At 36.4% G+C, this 17,990-nt stretch overlaps 2 protein-coding genes across 5 annotated transcripts in view; both read right to left on the bottom strand.

Moving 5' to 3' along the window:
- Positions 1–10,011, bottom strand: part of stag2b (stromal antigen 2b) — a 32,108-nt gene extending 22,097 nt beyond the window's left edge. For 2 of the 3 annotated variants that reach the window (XM_048175751.1, XM_048175753.1), the window contains exons 1-5: positions 9,754–9,968; positions 1,191–1,323; positions 1,026–1,104; positions 470–613; positions 190–286 (exon numbers count right to left, since the gene is read on the bottom strand). In XM_048175751.1, coding sequence (XP_048031708.1) covers positions 190–286; positions 470–613; positions 1,026–1,104; positions 1,191–1,234 — 364 coding nt within the window. In that variant the 5' untranslated portion in view covers positions 1,235–1,323; positions 9,754–9,968. Of the gene's footprint in view, positions 1–189; positions 287–469; positions 614–1,025; positions 1,105–1,190; positions 1,324–9,753 lie in introns of all 3 variants that reach the window. The other variant, XM_048175752.1, reaches the window with a different exon arrangement.
- A 1,247-nt stretch (positions 10,012–11,258) lies between these two features.
- LOC125259069 (X-linked inhibitor of apoptosis) lies at positions 11,259–17,647 on the bottom strand. Of its 2 annotated transcripts, none has more exons than XM_048176429.1 (7): positions 17,442–17,647; positions 14,153–14,952; positions 13,733–13,832; positions 12,991–13,069; positions 12,816–12,852; positions 12,510–12,692; positions 11,259–12,048 (listed from the first exon to the last, which is right to left on the bottom strand). In XM_048176429.1, the coding sequence occupies exons 2-7, from the start codon at positions 14,931–14,933 to the stop codon at positions 11,858–11,860; spliced, it is 1,371 nt and encodes a 456-aa protein (XP_048032386.1). In that variant the 5' UTR covers positions 14,934–14,952; positions 17,442–17,647; the 3' UTR covers positions 11,259–11,857. The 2 variants fall into 2 exon arrangements, with proteins under 2 accessions (XP_048032386.1, XP_048032385.1); XM_048176428.1 differs by having other exon boundaries at positions 12,510–12,695; positions 17,442–17,645.
- Positions 17,648–17,990: the final 343 nt, after the last annotated feature.

The raw sequence follows: 17,990 nt of genomic DNA, 5'->3' as shown, positions 1-17,990 counted from the left end.
TGTGAACATTCTTCTTTTTTCTGTTCCATGAAAAAAGTAATAAAGGTCGGAATAAAATGAGGTTGAGTAAATGAAAACAGAATCTTCATTTTGGGTGAACTATCCCTGTAACTATTATGATTCTGTCTGTCACACAACATTTACCATCTCTGAGCTCAAACCAGATCACATGAGGAATGACATTCAAACCTTTGCAGCCAGAGCACTGGATGAAGAAATTGATCAAGTCTAGAAGTGCGACGTCTCTGTCATGTTTATAGGACTCGATCCAGTCATCAACGACCGACTGCAAAACAGGAGAGCAGAAATCTCGCAAAGGTCAAAATCTGCTCGACTACACAGTGGTACATCTGTCTGCATATTCTCCTGCCAACACTCCAGAAGCCACAAACCCACATGAGGGAATTTAAGATGTGAATGCCAGAGCGTGACAGAGGGCAGTGTAAAATCCGGTAATATGCTCACTGACCTGCATGGCACTCTTCCCCAGCCTGACCACTTCAAAAAGCATGACATTTTCCATGCCGTTTTCCTGGTGGTGACCGTTCATGCGTCCAGCTCCTTTCCCCGCTCCTTTCCCCTTCTCTCCAGGGCCCTTCTTTCCTTTCTTCGCCTGAAGCAGAGTGACATTACAGGTCAACAGTAAAGAACTGGATCAAACTCTTCACAGTGGCTGGAGGTCTGGATGACGTCCACAGCAAATACACTTCCTAAGTTGCAAATATCATGCGCAAATTGTTTGCTATGAATTTTACCCTTTTAAATTACCTGACTGATATATTGCAAACAGCCAGTGCTTGTATAAAGATGCTTAATTCAATTATTTAAGTTAAGGTAAAAAATAAAGCAATTAGTTTACTGGCCGAAACATGGTTAACTCATCATTCAGTTTAAGTCAGAATCTTAAGTTAGGAAAAGTTCATGATCCCTGGCCAATTATTAGCTCCAGAACCATTTCAGTGGAAAAGGGGTAAAAGGCCTTGCAAAGACTCTCGATAATCAAAAATGTCAGAGTCCACATATACCTTGCCCTTCCCAGTGAAGACATTCCTCCCATCAGGATCATCGAAATCAGTGTCTGATGAGAATCGGGTGTCAGTGTCCCTGTTCACACAAACAGATCAATGTCATCAGAGTGAGGGAGAATGTGTGAGCGCATGCATACATTACTCGTGTGTTTCTGTACTCACTGAGGGTAATGAAACTCTGTTTGTAATTCCGGTGCGGCTATCATTTCTTTAACATCTTCTGGTCCACTTCAACTTGTCAAGGGCTTTGTCTTTATACACACAGGGCAACAGCGGGTACTTTTGTCTCATAAACCTAAAACACACAAAATGGGAGAAAAACAATAGTAAGGTCTTTTGTCCTTATGTGTTGAGGTTAAAAACAAGCACACCTACATCTGTAATCTATGAATCCTTGCTCAATATTATAAAAATCAACAAATCGACTGTTTTTGAATTAATTTTTTTAATTGTTGGTCTGTATTTATGCGCGTCAGTGGACAATGCATCGTTTTTTTTTTTTTTTTTCGTTTTTTCAACCATAGGAATCACATTGCTACATTAATGCAAACTGAATGTCATAGTGTGTATGGTGTTGACGAACTCTTTTGCATGTAAAAATGGACATTCCCAAAAACTCTCCTCCGGATTCACAAACATCAGATTTGATAGTTAAACGCATGTATGTTAATGAATTCCAATAATTTGTAAACAGGCCATACTTGCACACCCATTTATAATTAGCATAAACCCCAGCCATTTGTTACAACTACATAAATTATGTGTCCAGGAACACTGTTGAATTTTCTGGACTTCCTTCTCCTGTTTGGCTCCAGTATATTGTATAAATGCAAAAAGAGACTAATTGGCCATATGCCAAACAAAATATATTCAATTAGGGGTCGACCAAAGCGTTTTTAGCCAGTGAAAATGCCAGCCGCTCTTCTGAAAATGCCCAGCTGGGGGCGCTTTGGAGCGCTTTGTAGGAGCAGCGTTTTTTTCCCTGCTGAAATGCTTTGGTTGCTATGAAACAGAGTATCTGTGGAAGTAATGTGTTACTAGTACCTGATTTCACAGATAGTTTATCAGCAATTACTGAATATTAAAATGCAACAATACCAACAAAATTAACATCTCCACTCATGTGCACATAAGTAGGATGTTAAGTTTGGTTGATCAGCTATTTGTCCCACCCCTCATCCACTGTGATTGGACGACTGGTTAAAAAGTGAAGTAAAAAAGTGTGAGTTTTACCCACAGTTGAACATTTTTCAACTCTTCAGAGCTTGAGTTGAAGCCACTTCTTCAAGCCCCTCTAATACAAACAGCATGTAAAGTACATTTAACCTAAATAGTTAAAGATTACCTAAATGGGCAAACAAACTCGCAGTATTATCAAAATGCAGTCATCAGTTTGCCTAAAAGAACACAAAACGTTCATGCACCATTTACACATGGTAGGGAGCAGGTGTAAAAAATTCATACCAACTAACAAATTACGATCACTTTCATGAATCTGACTATTTAACATCCGAACGGCTTTACAAACAAAATGAGTTCTGCTTGTGTTTCCTGAATGAGGCCCATTGTGTTTTCATAATAGTGAATCAATGCAGTCTCTTCTGAGTATTCATGCTCATCCTTATCCAGAAACTATGTAACTGACATAATCATAAATGGTTCAGTGCAGCAGTACATGTGGACTACTAAAATTAAAATGGCTCCAAAAACACTCTTACAGTTTCACAATGTCTACAACTTCAAACAGTCTATCACTACAGCTAGGCAGAATAAATGCAGTTATATTGTAGCCACAAGGGGGCAATATGGCACCATATGTGACTGCTGAGCTGATCACTCAGACAGACTCTTTCAGTCAGTGTGAAGGAACCTTGAGCGAAAGCAGCAGGGCAGGCCACTGCTCCTCTTTAAATAGAAATAGCAACATTTAAATAATAACAATAACAATAGTAATAGTAAAGCAGATATTTTCCCTTTCATGATATTCTTTTTCAACTTCACAACTTAAGTATAAAATCTTCATATTTTCATTTCTTAAGTTTATGATTTTTGAAAGCACACTTTCACTAAAACAAAGCTATAGACCATATTTTCAACACAAGAGGGATTCAGACCAGCACATGACACACTAAACCTTTTCTGACAATGATGTTACAGTGAAAAATGAAAAATCGTTTACTCTCCCATGTCGTTTCAACAAACATGTATGACTCTTTATTCTGTGGAAAATAAAAGAAAATATTCTTCAAAATGTCTTTAAAGTGTTTTTGTCCATGCAATAGAAGTCAATGGACTCCAAAATTGGTTGGTTACCAACACTCTTCAAAACGCCTTTTTTGTTCCACAAAATAAAGTCGCACTGGTTTGTAACATTTGACATTGCTAAAACCAGTCAGTTATTCTTTACATAAAACAAACCCTTGACAAACCCTTTAACTTCTATAGCAGAGGAGAGAGATATCAGAGCAATGTGACAATGTCACAGCTCTGTAATGAAACATGCTTGAAGTCAAAACCACCTGTTCATGTACAAACCCCACATAAGCAATAAGCAATGCAATGCTCACTAAATTAATGACTACCATAATTATCCTTAAAAGTCTTCATGAAATGGCTGTTTCCTCCTGAAACAGGATGTTGGGCCGGGACATACTGAATGGCCACTTGTAAATAACCAAACCAACAGCCTTTAGTTTACATCACATTCAAGAACAAGATTTGCTATTGCTAGTCAAACACAGACGGTATTAGAGAAAAAGTCATGAGATCATTTCAACGAACAAAAATCAGCGCACAATGAGTATTTCCTGTACACTCCTGTTCATCCGTCACTGCTCAAACAATCAGTCACGCCCTAAACTCACACCTTGGGTTGAGATGTTTCAAAGCCACTGCACCTTATTAACTTCCATGGCAATCAAACATACATACAACTTATATTTGCTTGTTAAGATGAGGCAGGAGATACCATACATATTCCAACCTTACATTGAAACTTAAAGAAAGCATAACATGAACAGTCATTTTCCTTCATGGACAGAGCATATCAAAAAAAGCGTACAAATTCTCTCACTACAGACTAGGCATGAATTATTGAATTAAGCATTTTTCCAAAATTGAAGATGTGGGTTGTGTGCTTCAGGGTATGCTCGAGGGCCAGCTAATAGTGACAACAAGTTTTACCACTAACTGAAGGAAATACTAATATGAGTTCTATTAAATAGAGCGCAACAGTTCCCATCCACTTTTTCAACGGCATTGGTTCTGGAATTGGAATGTCAATTTACATTAATTCCCATAATGTTTGATTGTTTTTTAAAATACCCATTTAATCGTTAACCTTAACCTCTTAAATCCGAAGCAGGGGCACTACCAAGTTATCATGTTACATAACAACCACTTGCTTATCTAACACAAAATAGGTGTTGTTTTAAAGCTTAGCTTTATAGTGAATATAGGGAATATGACCATCACTTAACAAGTGCTTTTAAAATTGCTGACATATTAGAAGTGCTCTATTTTCATAGCGTGAAAGAATAACTGCTTTACATGAAAATGTGATCTGTAAAATATATGTACATAACAGACTTCAAGTATCGTTGAAAGGTCTCAACTAGCAGAATACAAAAAGCATAACTGTTCCAGTTAAAGAGCAAACTATACCAAGTATTTGTATGAAAAAGCACCGGCAACACACGTAAACAGTATACACAATGCTTTTGGCTTGTAACTTCACTAAACATTAGTAAACCACAGCAGATTGCATATCTTTATTTAGGACAGGTGGTCTCTCAAATGAGCCCAAACAACTTAACACAACACTGCATAGTATTGTTGTCAAAAGTACTGACTTCGGTACCAAGTCGGTACTGAAATTTTAAAAATGTGACGCTTTGAGCACTGTTGAGTGAATTCGTAAACACCTCTGATTGGCCTTTGTGTTCACACGCTCAACATATGTGTCTGTGATTGGCAAAAATGATCAGCACACGGAAGTGTTTGAATTTGACAGTGTTTTGAAAGTGAGAGCGTTTGAAAGCAGGCCTGCTTTCAAATGCTCCCGTGTGTATCTGTGCAAGCGCTCGGTGAAGAGCATCAAAGATGTCCATTTACAACATGTTTTTGAAGCGTTGATAATTGTAGCCAATCACAGACATATCTGATAAGCGCGTGAACACAATGGTCAATCACAGGCGTTTGTGAACCTACTCAACAGCGTTCAAAGCGTCACATTTTAAAATTTCAGTACCGACTTGGTACTGAATCTATACTTTTGATAACCCTACTGCAAAGATCACGACTTCTGGGATCTGATCATGGCGTCGCAATCATGACGCAGTGTTTTCCAATATCATTTGAAAGTTCAACCAATGGAAACTGTATCTCGGGTATGGTGGGTAGGGACGATGTGCAGAGACCAATCGGACACTGTTTTACAGCTAGAACATGCTTGGTTTCGTTTGATTGCTCAGACTGACAGGATTTGATTTACCTTGCATCATAGGAGCGCACAGCTGAAACAGCACTAGAAAATCATCACTCATCAACCAGGATCTTATTACTTGTTTATTCCATGTACTTTTATTGTGGTGTTTACACAAGTAGTTCTTATGTTCAGTAAAAAAAAAAGAAAAAAAAAAATCACTTCTTTTGAGGGTTTTTTAGACCCTTGGTTAAGGTTTGAAATGAACAGCTAGCCTACCTAATCCATTGCATAGCATGAAGACATTAATACTTTCCTTTAAAAAATACAATTAGAGTGGACAAAGCAACCTAGATTTTAAGGAGCGTTTTGCTTGTCTTAATTCTCTAATCAGTGGAATTTTCTTTTACAGAATCATGGGTAATGTAGTTTTTCACCACGAATTTCAAAGTTAAACTTGATTATTTTTAAACTAAGTTGAAATAATTCAGTCTGACATCTTCAACTTAAGTAAATACCATCGCTTAATCTTGTAGATCACAGTAAAGGTTTTTAAATTATTGTTAAAAAATTATTTATGGAGAAAATGTATTTAGTTTTTACTTCCAGAACCCGACTGTTGCACTCTATACTATTACTTTTTGTTTGCTGCAAATATTCTGAATATAATAACCTTTAAATAATTAATAATAATTTATGAAGTTGTCAAAGAAGATGATTTCTTTCATTTACTTTAACATATGGTAGCAGATATCCTAAAATATAGTTAGGAGTATGAGTTACACACCTCTCATTTCTCCTTGCTCAGATGACAAAAAAGAAAAAACATGAAAGTTTACCCCTAACTGAATTTCATTTAAAAAAAAAAAAAAAAAAAAAAAAAAAAGCGTTTCTTTAGAGACACACCTCTTGTGTGAAGAGCAGATGGCATCTGTAAGTATTTTCATAAAAGATTTAGCAGGTTTGGCCTTTGCAATAGAAGCATTCATTTCTTCAGGCAACATTGTTGAAATAATACATGGAATAACACTAAATTAAAAATAACTTGAGGAAAAATAGGTACTAGAAAACCAAAAGTGTCAAGAATTACAGATCCATGAAAGTGATACAGGCTGATCTGAGCTGTGCGCTGAAGATGCCCGCGGTTCAGTATGAAAACAAGTAGGCGTGTCTCGCCGAGTCTGTCATAACGCGCTGCTTGCTGATTGGCCCTACAGATTCCACCGTTTCCAGGAAACATCTCCGAGAGCCGGAGCTTCATGTCTACATCTGTCCCCATATAAGGAAATAACACGTCCGCCCTCCTTTCCACCGCATCCAATCAGAGCTCGCCAGTAACATTTGTGGACGTAAACATGAACAGAGAGAGAAGAGAGAAGGAACCCGGCTCACCGCTGTAAAATGACGCATTCAGACACTGCCCATTATTTCAAACAGAACATTTTTGTTTGTTTAATATATGTTCTACTAATATCCTGAATGAATGCTCTGATTTTGTAACATTCAAAAGAGCAAGTATTAAAAGGTCATTATATGGCCGCAACACTTTGATCTCGGCATTATAAAGAGGTGTGGCTTTCAGTATACCAATGTGTGCGAATAAAACAAGCTTAATATAACCGAGCACATTATCACAAAAATATATTCCTCTCTGAACCAAATGCAGGGCAAAGCGTGTGCCGAGAACGTGAGATAAGTTATGCAATACCCAGCAAGTAACAATAAGCAGCATATATGCAATAAACCTTCATGTTCTTTTTCAGAATGTTCGGGGAGAAGGCGGGAATTCGAAAGCGATAGCATCATCATCAAAAATGCGTTCGAAGGAAAAGTGGCGCCAAATCACGTTTCCATACACAGCCATTGTGACTTTTACACACACACGGATGACAGTGACAGCACAGCCCAAAACTAACACTGCACCATTATTTCATCCCATGCTTTCCGGTTCCTGTGCGCTACACCAATATGTGGACGGATCAACTGTGTAAATATTCTTTAACCCTCTATGGTACGCAATATGATATCAATGAGGAAAAAAAAATATTTGTGTTGTTTGTCCTGCTTAAAATTGGACACTTTAACAATATCAATAAACATTTTCATAATTTTTTTATTTATTTATTTTTTATAAGTTTGTTGCCTCGAGGCAACATTGTACCACAATGGAAAAATTGAAACTTTTTGCATTTTCATGTAGAAAAAAGAATTTGTTGTATTTATTGAAAACATCAATTTCTTTAACTAGACACTTAAACAAATTTATATAGTTTTTAATGTATTAAAAGTTTCATATTTAATAAAAAGTAACATTTTATATCCAGCTGTTGCCCTCAGGCAACATTGTACCATAGTGGAACACAAATATTACCAAACCATCATATTATTATATCAAGTTATCATATCCATCTTCATCCTCTTCTCCATCTTCTCTCTCACCCTCACAGATTGTCACTATATTTAATCTTCCTCATCACTGTATGACCCCTCAACCTCACCCTCATCAACTGCCAGTGCTATGTGTGTTTTATACCTTTTTGAAGTGCTATAGAAAATGTGCAGATCATAATATATGCAGATATAGTATGTGAAGTACTATTCTTATAAGTGCATTACAAAATCATGTGAAAATGCAAATATTTTTAGATAATTCTAACTCTTTTCCTTACAAATATAATACATTTGTATTCAAACCTATTATGCCTGTATGGCCTTATGCGATTCCATTATGGTACAATGTTGCCTTGAGGCAACACAGTTTTTTGTTATTTTCTCTAAAACATTTGATGATATATAATGTAAAGTTGCCAGTGAAGGTGACTCATATTTTTTGTGGGTGATTAAATGGATACAAACAAGTGAAAAAAGCACTTTTCATTGGAGAAAATATGGAGCCATGTGACATGTGCTGAAACAGGACACAAAATGGACCCCTGTGGGTCATGTTTTGCACTTTTATTGAGTAGTATTTGAGTTATTCTATCCTGAGATACTTTGTTCAATCAATTGGTGCCTTATTTTATTAAAAACAAACAAAAATAGACCATTGCCTGGAGGCAACACCATAACCATAGAGGGTTAAGGAAGTCTAGATTTCCTTTTTATCATATACCGAGCATCTAAAACAACTGGTTTTCACACTGAACACCAAGCCAATCTAACAAAACTTGCTTAAAATCAAACACTGGGATGTATATTGCAATAAAGTCCACATAATGCAAATAATGCATATGATGTCAGTTTTCTTATTCATCTTAACGCATGCAGCATATAGTGTATTAGCCATTTTACCAAGTGACAGATGAATTTGCGCCAAAATACCGTAAAGTTTGATTGGACACACGGCCTCTGACGTCAACAACAAAAGATATGGGAAGTGTATTTTCCCCCCTTTTAAAAGTTGATCAGCAAATTTATTTTGCTGTCGCACATAAGCACTATTACAGCTTTAATATAGCATTATTTTAACACCCTATCACAACATAAGTGAGACCCGTTTTGTGGCACGACCCACTGGATCACAGAAGTGAGAAATAATGTGATCTACTAATGTATGGAGCTAGTATGTGAAGTTGAGTGCTGACTGCTGAGATCAGGCGGACGCTCGCAAACTCCTCCTCAACACGATATTACTTCATTACTCGCTGTGTTTTACGCACAACGCACAATTATCAACGTTAAACGACGAACTTATTAGCGCAAATGCAGACTACAGTCGCGGAATCGCACGATAATTTGACAGAACCACTGAAAATACGTTCAGAAGGGGGAAAAATCTCCATCTTGAAGTCGATCCAGCACAGCTGTTTTCGGGATTCTCCATTTTGGCTCCGCTCGTTTCCAGTCATTATGCACGCGCATCTACCACACGCGTACATAAAACGCGTAAAAACGGGCAGCGAGTGTGTTTAATATTGACAGTGTGGTAAAATTAGCATAATATGTGCGACATCAGCTTTTCCATCTCGGAAAGAGGGGGAAAACATCGCGTCCTCGTCCTCCATCTTGCCTCTCAATTTGTGTTCCTGACTGTGCAGGGTAAGGTTAGCCCGCTAGCTAACTGTTTACCAATGAAAAACCACACAATACATATAATATATTCATTCGCGAAGCATAGTGCGCTTGTTTAAATTCCTAATGAGGCATGCGAGGTGGTTTTTATTAATTAAATACGACAACGGAAGCACGGCGGCTCGTTTCGGATCCTGTCCCTCGCTTATCAGGCTAGCGCGGCTAACACATCATCCAAATAACCCTAAAGCCACTAATTTCTATAAATCTCTCCGCCATTTTACCACTTACCCGATCGTCAGGGTCGATTCCGGGTTGTTTATAAGGACTTCTTGAAGGGCTAGATTGACTCCAGAGGCTTTAAAGTGCGTATTCGCGGCTATTTCATGGATGTAGTTTGAAAGTGGCGGTCAGAGGCGGTTTTGGACACGCTCTTACCCCGCTTGCTCCGTTCGGTTTGTTGTTCCGATCACTCAGAGAGAAACTGCTGGTGTAGAGCTGCCACCTGGTGCTCAGTAGAGAGATTGCAGTGAGCTCGAGGCCCTTTAGTGGTGGAGGCCCTTGGGTGCAATGCTCAGTACAGTAGACGTTACACGCAAGTGTCAGAAATTAATATTATTGTATATTATTGTTATGGGACAGTATTTACTTCGACTTTATCGACTTTAATAGGCATTTTATAAGGGCGCTTTTTTGTATTCATATATATATATATATATATATATATAATCTGTAGATTTATCTTATATTTTATTTTTTAAATCAACACATAGGGCTGTCAATTATAAAAAAAAGTATTGTAATGCACATGGTATCATAACACAAATACATTTACATAAATGTTTTTAATCATTAAAAAAAGCTACAAGTAACTACATTTTGCAGACACACTAACTAAACCCATATAATATATAACTAAATGTGTAAAATGAGTTCTATTCATTGTCAAGCAGGCAGAAATGATGATCCCTATGGAAATCACGTTTTGTCATCTAATCAAGTAAATTGTGAGCATAACAGCTTTTAATCTCACATTTCCAGTTTATCAATTTTAAAGGATTAGTTCACTTTCAAATTAAAATTTCCTGATAATTTACTCACCCCCATGTCATCCAAGATGTTCATGTCTTTCTTTCTTCAGTCGAAAAGAAATTAAGGTTTTTGATGAAAACATTCCAGGATTTTTCTTCTTATAGTAGACTTGAATGGGCACCAAACAGCTGAAGGTCATAATTAGTTTCACTGCAGCTTCAAATTGTTCAACACGATCCCAGATGAGAAATAAGAGTCTTATCTAGTGAAAACATTGCTCATTTTCTTTTTATATGCAATATGCTAGTTCAATAGTATATAACAATTAGTTCAAACTTTGACCTGTGGAGGGCAGTAATACGCTTAGCAGCGTCTACACTGCTGGAATTCAAATAGAGAAGAAGAAGAGAGCTAGTTCAAGATGAGCATTTAAGTTTAAAACTTATATAATTTTAATTTTTTTTCAGAAAATGAGCGATCGTTTCTCTTGATAAGACCCTTATTTCTCGTCTGGGATCGTGTTGAACAATTTGAAGCTGCAGTGAAACTAATTATGACCTTCAGCTGTTTGGTGCCCATTCAAGTCTACTATAAGAAGAAAAATCCTGGAATGTTTTCATCAAAAACCTTAATTTCTTTTCGACTGAAGAAAGAAAGACATGAACATCTTGGATGACATGGGGGTGAGTAAATTATCAGGGAATTTTAATTTGAAAGTGAACTAATCCTTTAAAAGTGACAGATGAAACAGAGGAAAAAAGATCCATTGTGAATTCCACTTTATTAGCATTGCCATTTATAATACATTCATTATTAAAATAATTATGAGAACAGAAATGTATAATAAGGAAAACACGTTTGGACTGGTTAAGTTTAGTAAACCTTTATAACATAATTAAAAGTCTCAAGCAATCATTATTTTATAAGAAATAAAAGAGCAAATATAAGGTACATTGTAAAACATGATTGTCAAATGAATAAACAGAATGAAAAGTTTTCTACATGAAAGGCACTATGGTAGTTAATATCAATCTGAGCTTGTGTATTTGATGGAAGCAGCCATATTGGGGGGAATAAGAGGTATATATAATAATAAAGTCTTTCCCTGCAATATATTACAAGTTAAATTATGTAGTGTGTCCCTGTCTTCATTAAAAGCAAACATATAATGTACAGCGTGTTCTTTTCAGATCTTGATGAAAAAATAAAACAATATTTTATCAGAGTTTAGTACATCTACAGATATATACAAACACAGCTTAATTAAAATTGTACACCTCTATGTGGAATTATAGGAATGGTTATATTCTGCCACTTTCAACGCACATCCCCGTTTCAATTGGAGTGCTGGCTTCTTTGTCTTTTAGGCATTGTAGGTCTTTATCTTCTGCGTGATGGTGGCACAGCAGATGGGACACTTGTTCAGGGGTTCAGAACATTTTTGACAAGTGACGAGGTGTCCACAGGGAATAAAGACGATGCTAATGTCACTGTCCATGCAGACTTTACAGAGTTTCTCCCTCTGGAGTTTCTCAAGTTTCTTCATGGGGTCATCTGCAGAAGTGATATAAGAAACCAACACAATGTTAAAACAACAGAAATAGTAGAGTGGGAATATGAAAAATAAGTATTAATAGCAACAACAACAATAGCTTTTTTTAAAGTATGATTTTCAAAAGTTGTCAAGTTATGAATCTACACAGTTTAGCATGTTATTTGTAAGAGTAGCATTAAAAAAAAGTTTCTCTGTCTCTCTCTCTCTCTCTCTCTATATATATATATATATATATATATATATATATATATATATATATATATATATATATATATATATATATATATATATATATATATATATATATATATATATATATATATATATTGGTAATTAAAGTGTTAATACAGTTTTTAAGCATGGCCTTAATTCTTTGGGGAGAAAAACTATGGTGGAATTCACTTCATTTAAGAGTCAAAAAATCTCATTTTCAAAGAAAAAACAGAAAAGAAGCACTTGCCAGCTTTCTTGGGCACGTCACTAGCGCTTTCCTGTGCACTGATGTCTTGAATAAGGGCCTCCACTGAAGTATAGCCCTCATTGTTCTGACGTAACTTCTGCAGAATGGTGCTCTCCACTTTGATGGGGTCAAAACCCATATCTACAGCCTTTTGTGCAATCTCTGACTGTAGGACTTTCTGTGCTGCTGCAGACAAAGTACAAATCACATAAATGTCTGGTGAAGACAGCATGTTTCCATACAATTATAAAAAAAATAGTGGTTATTCATTGGATTTGTAAACAAATTAAACTTAAAAACCCTTACCTTGCTCATGACTCGAAAAGCCATTCTGACTTGACCTCTGTAAGCCCAAATAATAAATATGTAAGACTACATATACAGTGCATACAATTTATCACGGAATAAAAGGGTATTTTCAATTCTATCAATTCATTCACTGAAGTACAAATGGTTGTGTAAAAGATAGTTAATGACTCACTGAATGGGCTCCATTAGGATATCTCAGCTGTATGCTGTTGACATATTCTCCTCCTTTTTCTGCCAGAAGGAAACTGCAGCTGGGGGTCGATTATAATGATTTTACAATTAGAAAACATATTTTTCAATGCTTAACTCACTTGGTCTTTATCTAAAATATGCATATAGATATTGTACATTTTAAATGTGTTTTTAGATTTAAATACACTACGGTCCTACTAGTTAATGTTAGATAATGCATTAAATCAATACATTTGTTAAATTATTTATTGATAAAAAAAATACAACTGTTCATTGTTAATTCATGTTAACCAATGTAGTTAACTAATGTTAACAAATGGAACCTTATTTTAAAATGTTCAGACAATATTAGAGATTATAATTTAGCGGTTTTGGTTGACATTGAATACATTTAAGCCTTAGCCATCATATAATGCACACTAAAAGTTCATTTAAACACTTAATTTAGCAAATCTCAAAATTAATAGCCATATTTAACCATATTTTATGGTTTACCTAAAATCAATTTACTTTATTTCCAATTTTAAAAAAGGATAGAATTATTCTATTCTATTTAACAATTTTCAGCCAGAATTATAATATTGGTGCATTCCTACTTTTCTTGTTGCTTTTGTTTCATACTTTCATTTTAAGCAAAAGAGTAGCCTGTACATTGAGTTAAATTTGAATTTTGCATTTTGCGAACGTGCCTCAAAGGCTCAAAATATGTAAAAGTAATTCACCCTGGATAGTGTTTGGCATGCTCCTCCCAAGGGTCTTCATCGGGCATCCAGTCCTTCATTCCTCCTCCACATCTAAAGCAGATCACATGGTCTTGTTTTCCTATATGACAAAAAAACAGGACAGTTTGTTCACTGTGTTCCGATAGAGTGCTGCAAGGATGACATATTTTTCTAAAACCCGATAATTAATTAGCATTTTAGCACTTCCGGTTCCATTGTCCTGAAGTAAATGGATTTTTGGTTAAACACCTGAAATAAGGTCTGTGGTTAACACAAGCTCAAGATATATTCACAATTTATTGATTCTTTGAAATACAATACATCAGTAATAACCCCCTTGTGATTTTTTTTAAAGCTTTTACTTGTCTTATTAAACGCAGTTGCTAACATTTTTACAAGGAGAAACATAACAGTATTTACCTGTGCTGTAGAAACCAGCTCTGGCCAGTCTCTCAGGATCTATGGGATGTTGTCTGCCTGTGAAGCTATCAAGACGGCCCTCAAAAGTCTCCAGAGAGGCTGCACGACCATTCACCCTGGGTCTAGGTGTTGTCAGTGGTACATTGCCCACATCATGGCCCAAGATGAAGAAGCAGTTTGGGTAGTGCTTTTCATGTTCATCCCAGGCATCGTCACCTGGCTCCCATCCTGTCAGAACCCCCCCACAACAGAAGCACTGCACCTGGTCATCTCTCCCAGAGTAATACATCCCTGCTGCCGCCAGGTCATCGGGCTGAACTGGAGCACCTGCAGGCCAGTCACTAAAAGTATTCAGCCGAGCTTCTTCACTCTTCATGTGTGGCACAGTGGGATAAATGGTCTGATCCTCCACCCCTCCCGTGCGGAGGAGGAACTCCCTGGCTTCGGCCACTTCGTCGTAAGCAGGGCTGTGGACGATGTCGGAGGTTCTCAAGCCGTGAGCACAGCTAAGGAACCTGCAGTTGGGAGATGCTTGATGATGTCTCTTCAATGGAGTATCATCTTTGTTCCAGTCCTTCACCGTCTCATGGCAGCTAAAACAGCACACCTTGTCGGCCTCACCTGTAAAATAAAAGCCTGCACGGGCCAGTCGCTCCGCTGAAACTTCTTTAGAAAGAGGGAAGTGCTGGAAGGAACTCAGACGATCACTCATGGATGACCATGGATCATGAACAGCTGCATCATCAGTTTCAATGTCGCCATCATGAATTGAGTGTGCCATAGTAGCAGTAACAAAATGTCTGTCAGAAAAAAAATTAAGGTCTGTTAAAATTAAATATAAATATATACACTTAGCAGCCAACAGTTTGGAATAACAGAGTTTTTTTGTTTAAAAAAAAAAAAAAAAAAAAAAAAAGACTTCTGCTCACCAAGGCTGCATTTATTTGATCAAAAATACAGTAAAATTGTGAAATATTATATGAAGTTAAATAGTTCAATGAACAGCATTTATTTGAATAATTTGGTTTGGTTTTAGTTTATTTGCACAAATATAAAATATATACAATAAAAAACAAAAGTACAATCCATATACTGTGCAGGGAGAGGCAAAAAAACTCAAAGGGCTTATTTAAAGACAACAACAACAAAAAACTAAATAGGAAATTACAGAAAAACAAAAACTAAATTATAAATATATAAATGTATATAACTGCAACAAGTTAATTACAGCATGTGTATATAATAATAATAATAATAATAATAATGATATACTCCAAAAACAATTAATAATTTAATTCAATTTAATGCGTCTTTGTTGAATAAAGGTTTTTTGGCAACTTTTGAATTGTAGTGTAGCAAGGTTTGCACAAAATATTAAGCAGCACAACACTGAAAATGATGTGTTTCTTGAGCAGCAAATCAGCATATTAGAATGATTTCTGTAGAATCATGTGACACTGAAGACTGTAGTAATGATGCTGAAAATTCAGATTTGTCCTCACAGGAAAGAATTACATTTTAAAATGTATTCAAATAAAAATCCACAATATAACAGCTTTTACTGTATTTTTAATCAAGTAATTGCAGGCTTGGTAAGACTTCATCCAAAAACATTAAAATAGTAATTATTCCAAACCGGTTGTGTGTATATCATGAGCACGAGCAGGTACAGAAGAAAACAGAGTGGTAAAGTATTAGACTGTTTGCTAGGATATTGATATGTGGTTGATCAGGTCAGTAAGCTCAGCCAAGTTTGAGCAATATATGCATTTCAGAAACACTTATCTGTTACAAAGGAGTTCATGTGTTATTTCCATGACAACTGTGCGATATCAGTTTGAGTCACTGGGACAGTGTGAACTTGATGGGCTAAGCAGAACATTCCATTCCATAGCTTTTATGAAACTGCCTATGTGTAACATCTACATTGTTTGTGCATGAGTCATATCCACTAGTACTTCACTGCCACCGACTGATATTGAATGGATGTCTATGGCTGACCTATACGATTGGAGTAGTCTTTGAACTAGGAATGCAAAAAGTAAGTTTTTTAAAACAAATCCAAAACATAACATAACTAACCACTGGGAGTTATGCAGAGCTGCTGTCGCTTTAAGAGACAGAGGCGTTGTCAGTCGCGTGCACCGCACCTCCTGCAATGTTTCAGATATAACATTCACCCTGCTTCTCACTCCTTCAACTGCTTCCTCAGGCCAGACTGACATGGATGTAACGTGACCATCATCATCACATCATATTTGTACATTATGATTCAAATGTCTTATGTAACGTTTTTAAACACGTGGAATGACTGTGCCTTTTCACCTCTTGACATGTGCATGACAATTAGCAACATCCCCACACATTTCTATGCATCATAACTTGCCACTCCTACAGTCAAAAGATGTCCTGCCTAAAAATTCCAAGAAACTTGCTGAACTTATTTTCTGCTAATGTCGTTTTAGAGCTCTGCTTTTGAACTGCAAGAAAATTACACTTAAAAAGCAGTGAAATAGCTGGATTAAGACTGGAATAATATGTATCTAATGAAGAAGATAAGTTATGCACTATAATACAATATAGTATAACAATATCTTATAAATGTAATCTCCATAATGTAATTATTAAGAGCTTTTAATTATTAAGCTTTTAAGCTCTTAATAATTACATTATGGAGATTACATTTATACTATATTGTATTACAGTGCATAACTTATCTTCTTCATTAGATACATATTATTCCAGTCTTAATCCAGCTATTTCACTGCTTTTTAAGTGTAATATATATATATATTAGTTATATTATATATGTATAAAGTGGTCCCTAACAGGTTGACCAGGTACCATATTCCAAAAACCAGCTAGACCACCATTAACTGGTATGGTAGCTGGTCCAGGATAGTCTGCAAACTAACTTGCACCAGCTAAAGACTACAAACTGGAGCAAAACACAACAAACCTTAACACAATCATCCTATAAAACGAGACTTAATAACAGTAAAGATATGCATGTGTACCTCATGGCACACCATGAGGCTTGTTTACAAGGTTTCGGTTTGACAGGTTGCGATTCCCAGTGACTTTCGTCTCAAAAACTTTCACTTTTCTCCATTTGCGATCATTAGCACTAAGATCAAGGCAAACAAAACATTGAAAAGGAGGACGGATCAGACAGCACAGTCGGACTTTGACCTTAAACTGACAATGAGGTTGTTAAGATTAAGTACAACGCGCTAGCGTTAGCATTAGCTAACATTCTGTTGTGCCGTAAACATTGCCGTCTGCTTACCTTCGGTCGGAAAACACGTTATTCAGGGGACATCAACTTCAGTTCTTCAAAGCAAGCACTCAGTTCTGCCCTTGAACGAAGCGAACAAATGAGTACTAAGAAACGTAGAGGGTGGAAACCTTTTAAATGTCAATGGTGTCGTCAACCCAGACTGGATTCACTATGGCGAAGACCTTGCTCATGAATAATTTTTGACGTTCGCTTAACTGATTGGCTGAAAAGGGTAGTCAAATGACTTGACGCGGTAGAATCCATGGTAGAGTCCCTGACCGTGAGTCCCCCACTGTGGTTGGAAATTTGACTTGTTTCTGATTTCGCTCTCTATATAAACTTCTTGGTACTTTTGTTTCGTGTTAAGAGAAAACCAACCATTTAAAAAAAAAAAAAAAAAAAAATGCACCTTCCTAATGCCCTTGCACCTAAACTATAATATATCCCATACATGCAGATTGTTTCCACCACGGAATAAAAAATAATTAAAGAAATAACTGCGAATTTTTTTTCTTGCAGTTGCGAGTTTATATCTCGCAGACTATCCCTTGGTTTCAC

This window comes from Megalobrama amblycephala, linkage group LG23, assembly GCF_018812025.1.
Source record: "Megalobrama amblycephala isolate DHTTF-2021 linkage group LG23, ASM1881202v1, whole genome shotgun sequence".
NCBI classification, from domain to species: Eukaryota; Metazoa; Chordata; class Actinopteri; order Cypriniformes; family Xenocyprididae; genus Megalobrama; species Megalobrama amblycephala.
The sequence above is the reverse complement of the archived record's forward strand: the minus strand, read 5'-3'. Positions and strand labels throughout refer to the sequence as shown.

Excerpts from the sequence above, each read along its gene's own strand:
- LOC125259069 (XM_048176428.1), bottom strand. The coding sequence starts at position 14,933 with ATGGCACACTCAATTCATGATGGCGACATTGAAACTGATGATGCAGCT. Across the intron at positions 13,070-13,732 it reads CATGCCAAACACTATCCAGG|CTGCAGTTTCCTTCTGGCAG; the intron begins GTGAATTACTTT and ends ATCGACCCCCAG. Across the intron at positions 12,049-12,509 it reads TGACGTGCCCAAGAAAGCTG|ATGACCCCATGAAGAAACTT; the intron begins GCAAGTGCTTCT and ends TCACTTCTGCAG.